General features: G+C 39.7%; 1 protein-coding gene and 1 non-coding gene across 2 annotated transcripts; one reads left to right on the top strand and one right to left on the bottom strand.

Moving 5' to 3' along the window:
* Positions 1 to 5,563: 5,563 nt before the first annotated feature.
* LOC141640667 (uncharacterized) lies at positions 5,564 to 8,924 on the bottom strand. The gene is made up of 2 exons (XM_074449374.1): positions 7,080 to 8,924; positions 5,564 to 6,061 (listed from the first exon to the last, which is right to left on the bottom strand). Exons 1-2 carry the CDS (start codon positions 8,922 to 8,924, stop codon positions 5,564 to 5,566), a joined length of 2,343 nt encoding a protein of 780 aa, XP_074305475.1.
* Positions 8,925 to 10,879: 1,955 nt separating this feature from the next.
* LOC141644874 (small nucleolar RNA R71) lies at positions 10,880 to 10,986 on the top strand. Its single transcript, XR_012544477.1, has one exon. It is a non-coding gene; the product is annotated as a small nucleolar RNA R71 (small nucleolar RNA).
* The last annotated feature ends 10,053 nt before the right edge of the window (positions 10,987 to 21,039 follow it).

The raw sequence follows: 21,039 nt of genomic DNA, 5'->3' as shown, positions 1-21,039 counted from the left end.
TGGGAGGGGGAAGGCACGGTTGGAACTTGACTCATCCTTGGGGTATATGCTTCCCTCCCTTGACCACATTTCGAGCAAAACATTTTATACAAACTAAGTGCAACAAGAAGGAAACACGACATATATATACATGTGACAATGCATGCAAGAAATGGAAATGACAAAAAGGAGACGTGCAACAAATTTACTAAACCTAACAGCATATCAACATCAACAATCCAAAAGTTCCCCAAAAGAACATCCAAGGCACAAAATCCCATCCTCCTTCAAATATACAAGATATATAAAGAAAGAACGGTGAAGGAGCAAGATATTAGAACTAGTTTACCAAACGGTATTCTAGCTCCTTTTGCCTCAAATGATCAATGCCTATGCCAAAGGTTAGCCAACATATATATACAATGTAATATTTTTGAAATTTTTGAAATTTTTCGATTTTTAGGCATTTTCTTGAATTTTCTGAAATTTACAAGGATAAGAGTATATGTACAAATATAGGCAATATTCACAAAGTGGATATTTCTCTCCCCACACTTGAAATTTACATTGTCCTCAATGGAACAAAGTATAGGGAGAGAATAGGAAAAATAAACAACATATTTTTGGTGGTTTTTGAAATTTTTCGAAATTAGAGAACATATTTTTGGGGTTTTTTGGATATTTGAAAATAAATAACTTGTTTTTGTGTTTTTTTTGGGCCTCCTCCCCACACTTATTATTTACAAAATCCAATGATGAATGAAGTGTGGTTAAGAGGCAAAATTTAGTCAAAATAAAAGAACTTGTTTTTGTAGTTTTTGTTTTTTCAAAATTAAATAACATGTTTTTGTGGAATTTTCAATTTTTCAATTTACAATGCATGAACTAGGCTAAATGCAATATTGAAATTACAATGCAACTATGCTAAATGGATGCAATTTCTAAATGTGACAATATATTACAAGATTGAAATCTAATGCAAGCCTAAATGAATGCAACCACATGATTCTATTCTACATATTATACAACTAACTAAATGCATACAAAATGGAAATATGAATGAGAAGTTTGGATTGTAGGGGATCATACTTGACATTTGGATTGAAAGGGAGAGAATATGGCCAAGGGTGAGGCCGCCTAGGACTCGTTGTCCTCATCATCATCATCATCTTCCTCGGTGCCGAACTCGGACTCCCTAAGGAAGTTGTCGGTGTTCATAGGACCGGAGGGGTCGCCAAATGCCGCGGAGGAGCTCATAAAGGCCCTGTTCTTTCTGGCTTATTTTCACCTACTTGATTCGATTCACTCGATTCGATTCGATTCAGCTCGATTCGATTCGATTCAACTCCATTCGATTCGATTCGATTCGATTCACTCCATTCATTCGATTCACTCATTCGGCTCCATTCGATTCATTCACTTGATTCACTCCATTAAGTTCAGCTCATTTCAGCCTTACTCATCTTAAATTTAATAGTTATTATTAATTTTGTTATCAATAATACTATTTTTTAATATTATTCTTTAATATTATTATTATTATTATTATTATTATTATTATTATATTTAATAATAATGTTATTAATAATTTATTTATTATTATTATTATTATGAATATTATTATTAAAATGAATAATAATGATGTTGTTGTTGTTGTTGTTGTTGTTGTTGTTGTTAAAATGAATAATAATGTTATTAATGTTAATAATAATATTATTTATTATTATTATTCTTATTATTATTATTATTAGTATTGTTGTTGTTGTGGTTGTTATAATTATTGGTATTATTATTAAAATTAATAACATTTATTATTAATATTATTGATGGGGCACGCTCAACCGACTTGACCCAATAGCCAATACGGGGTCATACAAGTCAACACGCTTGCCAACATGGTTACGGATTCGATTGATACTCTACGAATCACGAATTGTTAAAAGCGAATTCTATCAACTGATTACTGAAAATACATATAACACATTTTCTATAGCGAATCGCGAATCGATAAGGCGTATTCATAGCGAATATGGTAACCATGCTTGCCAGCCATCATTTGAGGTACACATATATAAATACCTTATTATTCACCCATCAATGGTAAAATACTTCTCACCAACAACTTCCTCTCTCTAGAAGTAAGACTACTCGAGCTACTATGAGAAGGCACGGAAACCTTAGCTTCAAGCAAGGTCCCAACTATCCACCAAGATCTGTAAGGCATCGTAGAATGACCTATTGCGAACCCTCCGAGGCCCTATTTGTTACGCGTGAAAGATCCATCCGGAGAGAGCAAGCATAGGTTCGAGGTGCCATCGTCTGAAAGGAGCGCGTTGACCCGACCCGGATTCGAGCAACGCTTACTTGAGCGTTTTTATTCGAAACAATTATTTTTACTAATATCATTATTAATATTGACATTATTATTTATTATTGTTATTAAGAATATTATTAGTAAAAAATTACTATTTTTTCATTATTATAATTTATGATTATTCATATACTCCTCCCTCTATCCCGGTCAATTGTTGTCCTTTGGTTTTTGGCACAAAGACCAAGGAAAGAGGAGGGGCCAATTATAAATGACAAGCGGACCAAATTGAGTGTGAATGATCAAATTGCTCATCAAGTTCATTCTTAAAATAGAAAGGACAATAATTGAATGAGACACCCCAAAATGAAATAGGACAACAAATTACCGGGACAGAGGGAGTATAATATTATAATTTTTTTTCTTAAAAATATTAATTTTAGTATAAATAGTATTATACTATGAATATTATTATTAGTACAGTTGATAATAACAATAATATTAAATATTATTATTATTAATATTAATATGATTATTTCGATTGATTCACTCAATTCACTTTATTCGATTCGATTCGATTCATTCACTCTATTTTCGATTCGATCAGGCTCAGCTCCATTGATTCCATTCGATTCATTCAACTCCATTCATTCATTCAGCTCGATTCAGATTCGATTCAGCTCCATTCGATTCGATTCGATTCGATTCGATTCACTCTAAAAAGCCAGAAAGAACAGGGCCAAAATCCCCCGTGACCACTCCCGAACCGATCCCACCCTCGGGGTTCCCAAAATTGGAGGGTGCACCTCCAAACCACTGAGCATCATGCCCCTCCCCTTGAGAAGTGGGAGGAGGGAAGACCGGGGCGGCAAAGTAATCCGGCCGAAGATTGATGTCGGCATAGACAAACGTCCCCTTGCTATGATACCCACCATCCGGCTCAAGGTAATATGAAGGGTGGAGGTCGGATGGGTGCTCATAGTTCCTCCTCATATAATCATCGTAGACCGAAAATTGACCAACTGATTGGTCATAGTATATCCGGTCCAACCGTTGCTCAATATCGCGCCTCTTACTAGCCGCGGTTTTCAAGCCCAACCGCATGTCATTCATAAAGGTAATCAAGTCGGCATGGAGTGGTGGTGGGGGAAGAGGAACATGGCTAGATGAACCCTCACCGAAGTTGCCCCTCCATGGTTGAGGTTGGAAGGGTGGTGGTTGGAAATACGAGGGGGGCATGGAGTAGTTGAGACTAGAAGGCGTCTCTCTCTGATTGTCCCTACCATAGGTAATTGTTTGAACCGGGGGAGGTTGGGTTTCGTCGGCATCCTCCTCAATCTCAAGGAGGTACGAGGCTTCACCGGGTTTGATCTTAAATTTAGAGGCATTGGGAATTGGGACCGAATTTTTCTTTTGCACTTGCTAATAGTCGATCCCGTCAAAAGGATTGGTTTTAATCCACTCAAACTTTTTCGTTATCCAATCCTTTGTGATGTAGGTTTCCCCCCGAATCCACCTTAAGTTTGTCAAGTCCACCGGGTTGTCAAGACACTTAGCAATTCGGGTGATAAGGCCACCCACATGGAGAGGGACTTTTTGCCCCGGAGACTTAGCAAGCTTGCTCAAGTGAAGGGCCAAATGATGACCCGCATTTATCTCGTAGGGGGTCGAGGCGGTGAACAAGTAAGAGCCTAAAATTTCCAACTCCACAACTCGGAATACCCATGGCTCATGAGTTGCAAAAACGGAGCCCCCCACAAATCGATGCCATATTCTCATGGGGGCATTGTGACAAGCAATTTCCGGTCTTTTGACGCCATTTCGATCACCTAACCCCGAAATGGCTTTCCAAACCCTAGCAAAGTGAGCATCCTCGGGTGGCTTGTAGTTTGGGGGATTTGTGAGACCGAAAATACGGCACAATCTAGCAAGGGACATGGAGTGGTCCCGGTTCATTAATCGGAAGTGAATTTGGGCAACAATTTGTGTTTGCCGGTGTTTGTCGAGGCGAAAACTACTAAGGAATTCCCAAGTAAGACGGGGATAAGTTTCCTCATGCATATCATACAACCCCTTCATTCCAACACCTTTAAACAATTCAAAAGTCTTCGTGTCTAAACCCAAATTTCTCATAGCCGGTCGACAAATGGAACTAGTCGGGGTAAGGGGGCGTTTTTTGAACAAGATGAATTTACCTTTTTGTGCTTGGGTTGAAAACACGACATCCCGAAAGTCGGGATCCGGGTTGGTGTCAGATGACGCCGCCTCGACTAACCTTTGTTGTGCTAGCGCCATTTCTGCCCGTGTCCTCTTGTTTGCCATGATTCTTGGTGGTTTGAAGGGTGAAAAAGGAAGGAGGAGTGATGGGTTAATGGAGGATGAAGGTTGGATGGAGATTGGTGATGATTGGATGGTGTTTGGTGGGTTTTAATGGAGTTGGAGAGGAAAAAGAAAGAAGAAGAGAGAATAAAGATTGGAAAAAGAAATGAGGAAAAAGGGTGTCGTGGTTGATTATTATGCTGAAAAAGTGTCTCCCTGCCGGTGAACGAACCGGCAGCCGGCCTGCCAGCAGGGAACACATCCCTTTTTTTTTTCAAAAATCAATTTTTCTTCTAACATAAAGCAACTCGCTACCGGTGGAGGGGACCGGCTGCCGGTTCACCGGTAGAGAGCACCCCTAAATATCAAATTTGATGTTCAACGTAGTCCCCTGCCGGTGAGCCGGCAGCCGGCCGGCCGGCAAGGACTTTCTCTCCTTGGGTTTTCTTCTTTTTCTCCTAAGTAGTGGGTTCCTCTGCCGGTGGACCGGCTACCGGCCTGCCGGCTGAGGATTCTTTTCCTTCGACTTTTCCTTCTTTATTCCTCATGGTGGATCTCCCTGCCGATGAGCCGGCTGCCGGCCTGCCGGCAGGGCCTTCTCCTCAGCTCAATTCTTCAATTTATGCTTCAAAAAATTTTAGCTCGCTACCGGTGGAGGGCACGGGCTGCCGGTCCACCGGCAGAGAGCTACAATGCCTCATTTTCAACTTGTTTTCTTCCTTGTAACTTATCAAATTAATTCGCGGCTCCTTTACTTACCCAATTTTCGAGTTTTCAGCTTTCAAACCGACGTCTCATGTCGGGATTTTGGGTAAAGTGAAGGGCCTAACTTTGCAATCCAAATTTGTCCAATAATAACGACTCCAAACCGTCTCAAATTCTAACTAAATGCAGGCTATGTACAAGTGGTGGTTATTGAGGAACTCCACCAAACCAAGTCATTGTTCAAGATTTTCAACTTGTCTCTCCCCCGGGAAGGGGTTCCCCGAGGTAGAGCACTTTAACCGGACCTTTGTTGTCACCTTCATAATAACGCTTGACTCGTTGACCATTGACCCTAAAGGTTCCACTTTCCTCACTCCAAATTTCAAAGGTACAGTAAAGGAATATTTGCATCACCTTAAAGGGTCCCGACCACCTTGATTTAACCTTGCCTGGGAACACCTTAACTTTGTAGTTGAAAAGGAGAACGAGGTCTCCCACACTTATATCCTTCTTCATGATCTTGGCATCGTGCCATTTCTTTATTTGGTCTTTGTAGATTTTGGAGTTCTCATAAGCCTCCAACCTTAATTCTTTAAGCTCATTCATTTGGAGAAATCTTACCTCTCCGGCGGCATCAAAGTCAAAGTTCATTTCCTTTAGAGCCCACCAAGCCTTGTGTTCTAACTCGACGGGCAAATGGCATGCTTTGCCATACACAAGCTTGTAGGGGATTGTGCCAAGAGGTGTCTTGTATGCCGTTCTCAATGCCCATAACACATTCGGAAACTTTTGGGACCAATCTTTCCGGCTCTTGCTAGTCACTTTCTCCAATATGGCTTTGATTTGGCGGTTAGAAACCTCCACTTGCCCACTAGTTTGAGGGTGGTAGGCAAGGGCGGTTTTATGTCGCACTCCATGTGATTCAAGTAGAGCTTTGAAGGTGTTTTTGCAGAAATGGGATCCACCATCACTTATAACCACTCTTGGTGTCCCGAACCTTGGAAAACTTGTTCCTTTGAAAAGTTTCATGACAACTTTGCTATCATTGGTGGGAGAGGCCACCGCTTCAATCCATTTGGACACGTAGTCCACCGCTACCAAGATGTATTCATCCCCACAAGAGTTGGGAAACGGTCACATGAAGTCTATGCCCCCAACAATCAAAGAGCTCAATTTCCAATATGTTGGTTAGAGGCATCTCATTCCGCTTTCCAATATTCCCAACCCTTTGGCATGCATCACACGATTTCACCAAGTAATGTATGTCCTTAAACATGGAGGGCCAATAAAATCCACCTTGGAGGATCTTGGCAATGGTTCTTGAGGTGGCCAAGTGTCCCCCATAAGCGGTATTGTGAACTCGGTCAACAATCTCCAAGCCCTCCTCTCTAGAAACACATCTGCGGAACATCCCATCCCCACACTTGCGAAACAAGTGGGGATCATTCCAAAAGTACCGCTTGGCATCATGTCTCCATTTTCTCCTTTCCCTTGGTTCCATCTCATCCGATATGAACCCATTCACAATGTAATTTTCAAGATCCGCAAACCAAGGAGTCTTGGTGATAACTTCCATTAGGCTATCTTCCCTTAGCCATTCATTGATTGGTGCACTCTTGTCTTGAATTCTATGGTCTTCAACGGTCAATCTTGATAGGAGGTCGGCAACAACATTTTCCGTGTCGGCCTTGATCTTGATCTCCAAATCGAACTCTTAAAGTAATAGAACCCGCCTCAGGAGTCTCGGTTTTGCATCTTTTTTTACCATCAATTGTCTCAAAGCGGTGTGATCGGTGTACACCACCACTTTGGAACCTACCAAGTATTGCCGGAATTTTTCAATGGCATGCACGATTGCTAACATCTCCTTTTCGGTTGTTGAATAGTTGAATTGCATTTGGTCAAGGGTCTTACTTGTGTAATAGATGACATGATGCCTCTTGTCATCCACTTGCCCAAGGACCGCACCAACCGCGAAGTCCGATGCGTCGCACATGATCTCGAAAGGTAGGTTCCAATCCGGAGCCCGGATTATTGGAGCCGTGACCAATGCTTCCTTCAAACTATTGAAAGACTCAAGACAAGGTGCATCAAATACAAAAGGAGCATCCTTTAGGAGTAATGAAGTTAATGGCTTTGCAATTTTTGAAAAGTCCTTAATGAAACGCCTATAGAATCCGGCGTGGCCTAGAAAAATCCTCACTCCCTTCACATTGGAAGGAGGTGACAAGTTTTCTATCACGGCAACCTTAGCACTATCGACTTCAATACCCCTTCTAGATATAACGTGACCGAGTACAACCCCCTCCTCAACCATAAAATGGCATTTTTTCCAATTTAGGACAAGGTTGTGCTCCTCACATCTCTTCAACAGATTCGTCAAATTGTCAAGACCATGATCAAAGGAGTCTCCATGGACACTAAAGTCATCCATGAAGACTTCCATGCTTTTATCAAGATAGTCCGAAAACATGGCCATCATGCACCTTTGAAAGGTGTCGGGTGCATTATACAACCCGAATGGCATTCTACGATATGCATAGACTCCTATGGGACATGTGAAGGTTGTTTTTTCTTGGTCCTCTGGGTGAATGAGGATTTGGAAGAACCCGGAGTAACCATCTAGAAAGCAATAATATGCATGACCCGCAAATCTCTCGAGCATTTGGTCTATAAAGGGGATTGGGAAATGGTCTTTAAGGGTGACGGCATTAAGTTTCCTATAGTCGATACACATTCGCCATCCCGTCACTGGTCTAGTGGGTAGGTGAGTCCCATCTTCTTGCTCAACCATGGTCACCCCTCCCTTCTTGGGTACCACGTGAACCGGACTCACCCATTTGCTATCCGTTATTTTATAGATAATCCCGGCCTCAAGTAATTTCAAAACATCATTTTTAACTACCTCGACCATTTTAGGGTTTATCCTCCTAAGACCATCTACCTTAGGTTGACTCCCCTCTTCTAAGACAATTCTATGCATGCACAAACTCGGGCTTAAGCCCTTAATGTCATCGATGATATACCCAAGTGAGCCTTTGTGAGTTCTCAAAATTTTCAAAAGTTTCATTTCTTGTGACTCACTTAGGTTAGCATTTATGATCATGGGGTAAGCCTTCCCCTCACCAAGGAAAGAATACTTGAGTGTGGGAGGTAAAGGTTTGAGTTGTACCTTTGGAGGGAGAAAGCCCTCCACTTTCTTCAAAAGCTCTTCATCCACATCATGATCTTCTTTCATTGCTTCATCGTGTAATGATATTTGGAAGACCTCTTCCATTTCCGCCTCTTCTCGGGCCACTTCATGAACTACCTCATCAATCACTTCAATAGTGCTTAACCTTTCGACTCTTGGTCCTTTCATCAAATGTGGGAGGTTAAATTTGACATTGTTGCCCTCAATTTGGAAGGTTAGCCGCCCATTCGTCACATCAATAAGCACCCCTCCGGTAGCCAAAAACGGCCTACCTAGAATGATGGGGGTATGGCTATCCTCCGGAATGTCAAGGACAACAAAATCGGCGGGGATTAAAAGCTTTCCAATTTTGACGGGCACGTCTTCAAGCACCCCCAAAGGGCGCTTGATGGACCTATCCGCCATTTGGAGAGTCATGGTAGTAGGAGCAAGGTTATGAATGCCAATTTTTTTTTGCAACTTTTAAAGGAATGACACTCACACTTGCTCTCAAGTCACAGAGAGCTCTTGATATAGGAACACCACCAACTACACATGGGATTGAAAAGCTTCCCGGGTCACCAAGTTTAGTTGGCATCTTGTTAAGGATACGAGCACTAGATGCCTCTTCCATTGCCACTATCTCTTGGTCACCCAAGACCCTCTTCATAGTCAAGATATCTTTCAAAAATTTTGAGTAAGTTGGCATGTTCAAAATCACTTCCATAAAGGGTAGGGTGACTTCAAGTTTCTCAAGCATATCACAAAACTTGGCATACTTAAAGTTTTCCCTACTTTTTACGGCTCTTGAGGGATAAGGAATATGAGACACTAGTTGAGAATTGGAAGGTACCTTTGGAGGAACCGAATTCTTTGTTACCTTTTTGGTGTGTTGCAAAGGTACTTCTTCAATAGTTTCTTCCTCATAAGGAAGGTCTTCCACATATCCATCAACATCTTTTTCCACTTGAATTCCCCCACTTGAAGACTCTTCACAAGCTTTGTTCCCCTTCTTGGCTTCACTCATTCTAGCCGACGGTGTTATGGATTGGCTTTCCTTTTCACCACTCATTTCCATCCTATTCCTCTTAGGATCCCCATCAACTTCTACCTCAAGATCTTTGTAGGGGTCCTCAAGCTCTACACCACTCCTCAAAACTACCGCATGAGCATGGTGGCTATTTGAGGCGTCCTTGGAACTTTGTCCTTGAGCTAATAGACCGTCGGGCGGCCGTTGAGGGTTAGCCAAAGAATGAGAGGCCATCCTAGATTCTATTTCCCTCATATCTTTAAGTAAGGTAGCTCTTAAGTTTGCTTGTTCTTGTTGGCTTGCCTTTGCAAAATTAGCCATTTCTTGGCTACATTACATTTGCATGTTCTTTATCATCTTTAAAAGTTCATTTTGGGAGGTTTCACTTTGGGGTTCTTGATAAGGTTGGTTGGCTATAGTTAAAGGGAATCCATAGTCATACCGAGTGTTGGGATCTTGGTTGTTGTTTTGTCCCCCTTGAAAATTTCCTCTAGGACCATTATTGTTGAAGTTTGGTCCTTGACCTTGATCTTGAAACCCTTGAGCATACCCTTGCCCAAATCCTTGATTAGCTTGATTCACTTGGTTCCCTTGATAGAACCCTTGGTTGTTTTAATTTCCTCCAAAATCTTGGTAACCTTCAGGTTGGTTCCCATAGTTTTGGTTTTGATTGTTGTTTGGCCATTGGTTTTGATTTCCGGGGTTATTCCTTTGGTTGGAGTATCCTCCCCTTGGTTGAGATAATCCGGGTGGATTATTTGCGGCTTGTGGTTGAAGATGTTGTGGGTTTTGAACATTGGTACTCTTGCAGCTAAAATTGGGGTGGTTCTTCAAACCCGGATGGTAGAAGTTAGTGTTTGGATTGTAGACATTGGGATTGTTGTAGGGTGGTCTTGGTGGTCTTGTATTGTTGTTATAGATTTGGAAATCATTAACATCTTGGACATTCTCCTTATACCCACCATTATAGTTGTTGGCACACATATCGAAAGTGTGGCCATTCCCCCCACAAAGCTCACAAGGTAAAACTTGAGCTACTTCCTCCATGGGTGGACCATGTGAGGTGATGGCTTGGTGAATTTGGTTCCTTTGCAATTTCTCAAGTTTCTTGGTGAGAAGATCAAGCTTGGCATTTGTCTTGGCATTTGCATTAGAAGAGTTCTCCTTAGGGCATTTTCCATTTCTCCTAAGCATGTTTTCTCTTGAGCCATTATTTGCTTCCGAGTCTACCATCTTCTTGATTAGTGCCGTTGCTTCTTCATCACATAAATGATCAAATCCTCCCCCCGCGGAGGCATTTACCATTTCCTTAGTTCTAGGCAACAATGTTTGAAAGAAGGTTTGGGTGATGTACCACTCCGGGATCCCATGGTGAGGACAACTAGCAATAAGGTCTTGATATCGATCCCAAGCTTCACCCAAGGATTCCCCATCTTCTTGTTAGAACGTATGGATTTCATTACGAAGCATGGCGGTCTTAGATGACGGAGTGTACTTGGCCATGAACGCCTTAGCTAAAGCGTCCCATGTTGTGAATGTATCCGGAGGGTGAATATTCAACCACCAGCCCGCCTTACCCGTCAAAGAGAATGGGAACAACATCATCCTTAGAGTGTCCTCGGATACCACGTTCTTCTTCATCATTGAGACCTTTCTCTTGAACTTTCGTAGGTGAGAATGAGCATCCTCTTCAATATGCCTCCCAAACAAATCCTTCTCGATCAACCAAACTTGGGCGGGATGCATCTCAAAGTTGTTGGGCGCCAAACTGCCAAAATTAATAGGGTTATATGAATCATTATGGTTAGGCCGGTTGTGATCGCGTAGAGCCATTTGTGGTGGTGGATTTGGTATATGGGGGGGGGGGGGTGTTTGAGGTGGGCTTGGAAGTGGAAAGTTGTGAAAGGGATTTTCTATTAGGATCTCAATTGTGTTGTTTGGTTGAAGTGGGATTGTGGTATCAATGGTTTGTAGGGTGTGTGGATTTGGTTGGTCTATGTTTACTTGAGGAGGGTTCTGAACTCTATCAAGGGTCCTTGTCCTCGAGGTCCTAAAAAGCCTTTCGGGGTCAGAATTGAAGAGTAGAGCTTGATGGTTCCTCCTAGGCATGCACTCGACAAACCGTTAGTCTCCTACTGTCTTTACACACTAGGGGAGGGCAAGAAATCACACACTCTACAATGAAGCACACAACTACTAAAAAAAACTAACAAGTGAGATATAACTAAAGCAAAGACTCTTAATAAACTAAATATAACCTAACGCCATCCCCGACAACGACGCTATTTGAAGAGTAAGAAGATGGTTGTGGAGTCGAGTTTCTTATCACCAACAATATTTATAACCCAATTTAGTAGTATAAATCGGGGCCGAACCACAAGGATGGAGGGGTTTCTACTTAGTTTAATTGGGAGTCTAGTCTAGTCGAAAGATGGAAGGAGTTGATTTAAACTACTAGATTTAACTAAAGCAAACGATTGAGATGAAATGTATATGATTGATTAAAAGACTAGGGCTTTCGGGTTCATCTAAATGGTCTAAGGGCAAACATGATAATTTAAGGGGTCAATGGCAAGGGTTTATCCTAGGTAGAACAATCAATGTCTTGATTTACCTAAAGATGACCCCTAACTTTCATTAAGCATCACACTTCTCTTAAACATACAACAAGACCACCACAAACTTTCATTCAATGGGGGAATTAAGCAATAATGAAGAAAGACATGTGCTTTCACTCACAAAATTCATCAAACAACTTGTGTGTATGGATAAGAAAGATAAACAATTCACCAAAGACCCAAATAATAATCATACTATATATCATGCCCATTAATTCCATTTAGACTCCCCCTAAACCCTAGAAGGATTTCTACTCACACATATTCAAAAGGTTCATACAAACAAATAGAGATAAAGAAGTAATCAAAAGAGATGACATGGTATGAATTCAAACAACTATAAAAGACAACTTGAAATGTAAACAATTGATTAAACAAAGTAATTAACAAGAGAAATATACCAACAATGAGTAAAGATGGTTTTTTTGATTGAATTAGTGAAGAAAATCCTTCAATATCTCCCAAATACAACCCAATAACCCAATGTAAACAATTGATAATAACTACTACTAAACTAATTTTACTAAATAATTGATATTGATTAAGGAAAGATTAGTGCTTTGATTAAAGAAAGATTGCATAAATTAAGGAAAGTTTTTAGATCTATGGTTTTTTGTGTACAATTGATTAGGGAAGGGGTATTTATAGTGTTTCATTGGATTTAGAGGAAAAGATGAGATAAAGCCCATTTGCATCTCTGTCGTCCTGTGCCGGCCAACCGACTGCCGGCTACTTCTGCCGCTAGCGTCGTCTGCCAAATTTGGGGGAAATTAGGCCTGGTGTTTTCTCTGCCGGTGGACCGGCTGTCGGCAGAGAATCCCCAATCTTGATTTCTTCTTCACTTCATCAAGACATGTTGCTCCATGCCGGTTGCCCGGCTGCCGGCCACCCATGCCGGTAGCGAGCTCTTCTCAATTTGCTCCAAAAATCATCTCAAAAATGGCTAAGTGTTAGGCGTGTGTTCCCTGCCGGTGGGCCGGCTGCCGGCCTACCGGTAGAGAACTCTGCTTCAGCTCTTCACCTCCCTTTTCCTCATGCTTAATCCGTGAATCACCTTCCTTGCCCCGATTCCTCTATAATCGCCTTGATTCCTGCAAGAGGGGCACACATAATCATAGGCACGGGTATCTGGCACAAAATGCAAGGCAAAGCACCCAAAACAGACTCAAAAGGGGTCGGAATGCATGAAAGAAGAAGGGAAATTTAGTGCAAATGAATCTTATATCAATTAGAATGGCCACCAACTTCTCTGACCAAAGTGTGGAAATTTTTAGTGATTGAGATACTGACTTCATCATTCATCATAGCCCGTCTTTTAAAATGTTCATCCCATAACCGGTATCCCACCATATGACGACTATTAGCGGGATCGACATCATCATGATTGTGCTCCAAACTAGCTTTTTTTATGACAACTAAATCCTCTTTTAACGTTGCTTCTATGAAACAACCGCATTTCTTATATGTGGGATCGTTTATATACCCATTCTTTTTGCTCGGATCCGCCCCCCTTGTGCAACATAGTCTGTTTCGGTTAATCATGTAGAAACAACGTTCGCTCTTCCCACTACCATGGCATTTTATCCCTTTTTCCGTATAGTAATCCAAAATTTTATTAGACCTAATAAAAAATTGAAAGCCACGTTGATAGACATATAAGTAACATATGCACCAAACTCATCACCATTGGCAAAGGACATTCCTTTTGTCTGAGGATCAACTTCCCTACCGTCAATGTTCACCATGTTTAGCATATTAGCTACCTTTTGCACAAACCCCCCTTCAATAATAGGAGGTTCATGGAGATCAGCGTTAACATCCTCATTGCCAACAGTCTCATCGTCACCGATAGCTCCATTACGAGCAACATCGTCATTGTAACAATCGTCATATAAGTAATCGTCTAAACTAAAGTTATTAAAGCTAACAACTTCCTCTTCCCCGTTATCATCAACATCATGTACAATATTAGCATCAACATCATCTACCATAATATCATTAAGACCATCTTCCCTAACGTTCTCCTCGTCTTCCGAAGGTAAATTATATATTAAGATCGAAGTCCATCTTTTCTCTTTATTTTTTTTGTTTTTTTTCCCTATCACGTTCAACCTTTTTTTGTAACCATAATTTTGAAAACAAATAAAATCGTTTTTTTTACCACCTAAACTCTCAACAGAAAGATAAGATTTTCGGAAAAAACTTTCTCAAATCATGCTTAAAATCTTTTCAAATATCAAATTTGAAACCTAATTTAAAATTTGAAAATTAAATATTATTATCCTACCTAAATTGAAGCTAACAATCTTTTCAAAGAAGGAAATGGAATTTCTCAAAAAGCAAGGTTTAAAACTTTATAAAATAGTTTCTCAATATATCTTTACTCCATAAATAATAATAATGTTGAAAAAATTAAATCATAATAAAATAACTATAACTCATAATGAAATGAAATTTGACCATAATATATTAATTAACAATTATAATTACAATTACAATTTATAATATAGATAAATATTTGAATTAGGGATCATCTATTTTGACTTAGGGTTTATCATGATTGAACAATTTTGATTAATTGGATTAAGGTTCATATGCACGAATTAATAATTGAATTAGGGATCATCGATTTTGACTTAGGGTTTATCATGATTGAACAATCACTACAACAAATTGTCACTTGTGCCACGAATTATGCCATGAGAATTTATAATTCGTGGCTAAATTCTGCTTAGCCACGGGAAAAACTTATTCATTATTTTGGAAAAAAATTTATGCCACAGGAGAACTTTTCCCGTGGCAAAAAGTAACTTGCGCCACGAACTACGCTACACTCGTGGCAGATAATCATTTTCGCTACAAGCCATGTCACACCCGTGGGGAAATTTTATTTACTCACGAAATATTCTGTGGCAAATATTTTTTTAGCCACGAACTAACAAACACCCGTGGCGAGTATCTTTTAAGACTTAAATTAAGATATTTTCATATTAATACAAACCTAAAAATTTTTTGCTTAAAAAAATACAAAATCTAAATGAAATTTAATCAAATATAAATAATATGAAAATACATTTAAATATAAAATTTTGGAAACACTTTGATTAATTTAACTAATATTTTTATTATTTTAATTACGTTAATAAGAAATTTTAAAATTTTATAAACTTATATGTAAGTAAAGAAACGTTTTATCGTCTGAATTTTTTAATTTTTTTACAAATCACAATTATGTTTTGTAAGTTTTTCAAAACATTGATAATTTAAGAAATTTGTTTTTATATATAATTTTGTTTATTAAAGTCGTGAATTTGTTTTAATTTTTTAATTAAAACTTTATAATCTTGAATAACAATCTTAGATGATCGTATTACATTTAAAGACATAATATATCAAACTAAATAAATAAGTTATATATCATTTATCTTAGAAAAATCTAACATTAATATATTGTCAAACCGTTTAATTCAAACTTCGATTTAAAACTTTAATTGTTAAATATTTATAGAAAAATTTGAATTTGATATAAAATTGAACTTGTTGAAAAAACAAAGTTCGGAAAAAAATTTTAAGAGTGAAAAAGAAATAAAAATTAGATTACAAAATTAATTAAATTAAATAAGTGTGCTAAGAAATAAGTGTGCTAAGATCGTCTGATTGTCTTGTTCTTTACATCGTTAAGTTCATCGCGTCAAGGGTAAGATTCTTGTATAATTTTTATAACGATTCGTTGAGTTTGTTTAAAACCCTAATTGGGTAATTGGGGGTTTTGGGGAGAATTGTTGATGCTAGATTGTGATTGTATGATTGTGTGTTTATAGGAGGTGATTTCGTTGAAGAATTATTATGATTAGCTGATTGTGACGATCTGAGTGATTGCTATTCCAGGTAGGGTTTCCCTACTCAGTATTGGTTACATAGTGTTGATGGTAATTGTTGTTGTTGTTGATTAATTATCGTATTTGAATTGGTTTTTGGTAACTGTTGATTGTGTAAGGTGATTGTTGTATAACTGTCTGTGATCTTCGGGGTGCGTCCCTGGCTGAATGGAGTCACTTGCGGGAGTGGCTTCACGACCTTGATTCGCCCTCTGTGGAACCCGCCACAGAGGGGATGTTCACATTAATGAAAATGGGTTTATCGCTCGGATGAGATGAGCGGGGCTTAGGTGCGAACGGCTGCGGTCCCCTACTGGCGGTGTGGAATACTTGTTGCGATGAGTATTCTGGCAGGGCTACACACTTTAGTGTGTAGTCAGATGTGTGGAGATGTGACGGAGTTTGGGGATTGTTTGGTTTGTAATGTCGTGTTGTTGTAGCTGTTTGTTTTATGTAATCAGTACTGACCCCGTTTAAATGTTTTAAAAACTGTGGTGACCCATTCGGGGGTAGTGAGCAGTTGTCTAGCAGGTATTCTATGGATGCGCGCGGGATTAGCTGGGGATGGAGTCGCCACGGGTCTGATAGTAGTCTTCCGCTGTGTTGTCTTTATACTTTTATTACTTCAATTGTAGTTTGGTTGTAGAACAGTTGTACTTTACTTTATAGTTGGTTTGTTATGTAACCACTTAAACTTATTTAGTAAAGTACGTTCTTTTATGGTCTATTTGATATACATTGCCTCGGGTAACCGAGATGGTAGCATTCTCATGCTTTAAGTGGTCCTGGTAAGGCAGTTGGAGTATGGGGGTGTTACAAAGTGGTATCAAAGAGACGATTTTGGAACCTGTAACTAATGAACCCAATGAATCTAGAGAGTCAAAATAAAATGAACCCGGGTAGGAGTTATTAGGAGCTAATGCAAAGACTTGGAAGACGTCCTAAAGTCGCAAACTCGTCCTACAACTTTAAACTGGTCACTATGGGGTGTCATGGGATCGCTATGTGTTTACTAATGTTCTATTGCGTATGTTGGATGATGTGTTGTATAGAAATGTTGGAAAATGATTGTGGTGGAATGGGGAATATGGTAAATGATAAAATATTGTGAATAAGCATGTTGCATGATAGTTGGTTTACAATGTTGTTTGGAGTTATTGGAAAAGTATATGAGAATGATGAATGATGTGGTGCAAAAAGGAAGTAGTTCATATATGATAACATGTGATGAATAATGACGTTGCAGGATGGATGATTTACAATGCAGCTATATTAGTAACATGTGATTAGGGGATGTGATATGATTATACATAATTTTGTTTGCGTAAAGTTATATAATATGTTCAAATACTTGTCTACTGTTGTATCATATGCACTTGTTAGATGAACAATGTGGTTGAAATACATGAATTGATTGGAAAAGATGAAGTGGCAATTGCATGAGAATATGAATTTCGTGATTATGAATATGTTTAGGTGACGAAGTGGATTGGTTATATTGTTGAATTAATAACATGGAAATAGGATTTGTAATGTATGAGTATGTTTTGTGTTACCAAAAGTTATAAAGTTAAAGCATGCGGGTAGTACGCGATTGATAAGTTGAATGTTATATGAGCATGATAGATGTTATTGTGTGGCTTTTGGTAGGTAGTAACATGTGGTAAGGTGTAATACTACGGTTTTATGAGTCTTTGGGTACTCTATCGAGTGGGGCTTACTCTGTCGAGTAAGTATGTTTTTATACGAAACAGTAGTCTGCCTGTAGGGTACTCGATCGAGTAGGCTTGGCACTCGATCAAGTAAGTCGGTTATCGGGTGTTTTGCGACGGGTTTGTTAATAATGCGGATTAATATATATTAATTTCCGTCATCTTCTTTAAACACTTTTACAAAACCTAAAATCACAGTCAAAAGAGATTTCAAGTTACGTTGAATCATTCCTTCGCATTATTAGCAAATCCCGGAGCTAGAAGTGTCGGTTTCCTTTATTCTTTATACCGTTGTGATCCTTGCGTCGTGGGTAAGTTCTACATATTATTTTTATGGCATTTGTTTAATGTTGGTTAAACCCTAATTTGGGAAATTGGGGGTTTTTATGATTATATGGTAAAGGTAGTAATTGTATGTATGTATGTATAGGAGGAGGCTTTGTTGAGGAGAGATCCTGAGTAGCTACTTAGATCGTCTGATTCTGTGATTGCATTCCAGGTAGGGTTTTCCTAATCGGTATTAATTACATGATATGTGTGGTGGTTGCATTGTGATTGTTGATTAAGTATATTGCTGGTAATTGTGACGGTTGTTGGTTTATATTGTTGATTGTTGTTGTATAACTGTCTGTGATATTCGGGGCGCGTCCCTGGCTGAGTGGAGTCACTTGTGGTAGTGGCTTAACGCCCTTGGTTCGCCTCCTGTGGAACCCGTCACATGAGGGCTGTGCACATTAAGGGAACTTGGGTTATTCGCTCAGTGGTTGATGAGCGGGGATTTGGTGGGTACGGCTGCGGTCCCCCACTGGCGGTGTGGAGTACCTGTTGCGGTGGGTACTCTGGCAGGACTACACACTTTAGTGTGTAGTCAGTTGTGTGGAGTTTGATGATGGAGACTGGGGATTAATGTGTTGATTGAGCTGTTTGGCATTTGCTTCATATTAATTTGTATCGTGTAATTAGTACTGACCCCGTTGTTTGTTTTGTAAAACTGTGGTGATCCATTCGGGGATGGTGAGCAGTTGTTGAGCAGGTTTGATACGATGCATATGGGCTAGCTGGGATGAGTCATCACTTGGCAGTTAGAAGAGTCTTCCGCTGTATCAGACGTTGTCCTTTAGTAGTTCAGTTTTTTTTAGTAGACAGTTTTGGATTGGTTGTATTTCAGTTAACAGTTTTGGGTTTGAAATATGTAGTCACTTAAACTGTATTTTACTTTTAAATTATGTTTCTTCATTGTCTTATGATTATCATTGCCTCGGGTAACCGAGATGGTGACGCTCCTATACCTGAGTGGTCCTGGTAAGGCACTTGGAGTATGGGGGTGTCACATAAGGGATAGTGGTTTTACAAGTATCGAGTCGCTTTTGTTCACTTTGTTGATGTTTAAGTTGTTTGAAAGAGAAGATCAAATAGTTATGTTGTTCGATTATAGAGAGGTTGTCTTTAAACTGTTATAACATAAGATATATATATATATATGATTTTAATGTGATTCCAATTGGAGGTTATAGCTTGTTCAGTTACGATTCTAACGATAGGTTACACGCCCAAAATGACCAAGAAACGAGTGAAATATGACCATTTTACGAAAATTGGACAGTGATGATGTAACACCCCCATACTCCAAGTGCCTTACCAGGACCACCCAGGTATAAGGATGCTACCATCTCGGTTACCCGAGGCAATGATAATCAAATAAACAATAATGAAACAACGTTTAAATAGAAATACTTTAGTGAAAGTTTACAATCCAAAAACCAAACCAAAATACGAATACATGTATCAAACCAACTGTCTCATCAGCTAACTAAAATGTTTATTAAACTACTAGCTACAGCGGAAGACTTCTATCATCAGATCGTGGCACATCCCAGCTATCCCAGTAACTCGACTCATACCTGCTCAATAACTGCTCACCATCCCCGAATGGATCACCACAGTTTTTAAAACATTAACCGAGTCGCACTAATCACACAATTTATATAATCAACAAGATCAAAACAACACACTCAAAAGTCACACACAATCACCCACACCAATCAATCTCCGTCACCGACTGTCCACTGGACCAGCCCTGCCAGTGAGGGACCGCAGCCGTACCCACCAAATCCCCGCTCATCATACCGAGTGATAACCCTGTCCCATTAATGTGCACATCCCCTTCCGTGGCGGGTTCCACGAAGGGCGAAACTAGGGCGTGAAGCCACTCCCGCAAGTGACTCCACTCACCGAGAACGCATCTCGAGAACCGTAGACAAACAATCGGCAATCACAATACAACATCAACAACCGTGAATCAATCAACAATCACTAACTACAGCACAATCACCACACATTATGTAATTAATAACGAGTAGGGAAACCCTACCTGGAAAGCACAACACAATCGAGACGATCTCATCTCACAATGATATCAAAACGCTTCCTCTACGAATCCTCCTCCTAATATACAAACATATAATCACTACCAATCATACAAAACAACAAAAACCCCCAAATCCCAATATTAGGGTTTAACCAACTTTAATGAAATGTTATAAAAACGGTATATAGGTCTTACCCTCGACGCAAGGATCACAACGGTATAAAGAAAGGTAAAATCAGACCTTCCAAGCTCCGGGATTTGCCAACAATGCGATTAAAGCGAATGACGTAGTTTGATTTCTCTTCTCACAGTGATTAGGTTTTAAAAAGTGTTTAAAGAACAATGACGGAAGCATTATATGCTATAATCGCATTATTAACAAAACCCGAGAAATCATCCCCCGTAAACCGGCTACTCGATCGATCGAGTAGCTAAGGTACTCGATCGAGTGCCCCCTTACTCGATCGAGTATCCACGTTACTCGATCGAGTACCCAACAGGTCAGAAACTATTTTAAACTGCAACTCACCTTACTCGACAGAGTAAGGCCTACTCGATAGAGTACCCAGAGACTCATAAATACGTAGTATTACAGTCTTCCCTCCTTAAAAAGAACTTCGTCCCCGAAGTTCAAACCCCAAAAAAACAAAGACTCACACTACGACACTCCCGACTCAACAACCAAAGCAAACTCAACATAAAACATGTTACTCACCCAAACTCAACCCGACTCAACGACAACAACTATACCGACATAACATAAAAAGGGTATAAAAAATTTTAAAAACTCTTTGCGATCATCTCCTACACCCTAAAAGAAACAAGGTTACGTCCCCGTAACCAAACATACCTGATCAAAAAGGAAAGGGTAACGCTCTCTCATGGCATCCTCTGCCTCCCATGTAGCTTCCTCGGTCTCGTGGTTAGACCAAAGGATCTTAAGCAAA

The sequence above is a fragment of the Silene latifolia genome, chromosome 2, assembly GCF_048544455.1.
Source record: "Silene latifolia isolate original U9 population chromosome 2, ASM4854445v1, whole genome shotgun sequence".
Classification (NCBI taxonomy): Eukaryota; Viridiplantae; Streptophyta; class Magnoliopsida; order Caryophyllales; family Caryophyllaceae; genus Silene; species Silene latifolia.
The sequence above is the reverse complement of the archived record's forward strand: the minus strand, read 5'-3'. Positions and strand labels throughout refer to the sequence as shown.

Excerpts from the sequence above, each read along its gene's own strand:
- LOC141640667 (XM_074449374.1), bottom strand. The coding sequence starts at position 8,924 with ATGACTCTCCAAATGGCGGATAGGTCCATCAAGCGCCCTTTGGGGGTG. Across the intron at positions 6,062-7,079 it reads CCGCTTTGAGACAATTGATG|ACACCTCTTGGCACAATCCC; the intron begins GTAAAAAAAGAT and ends ACGGCATACAAG.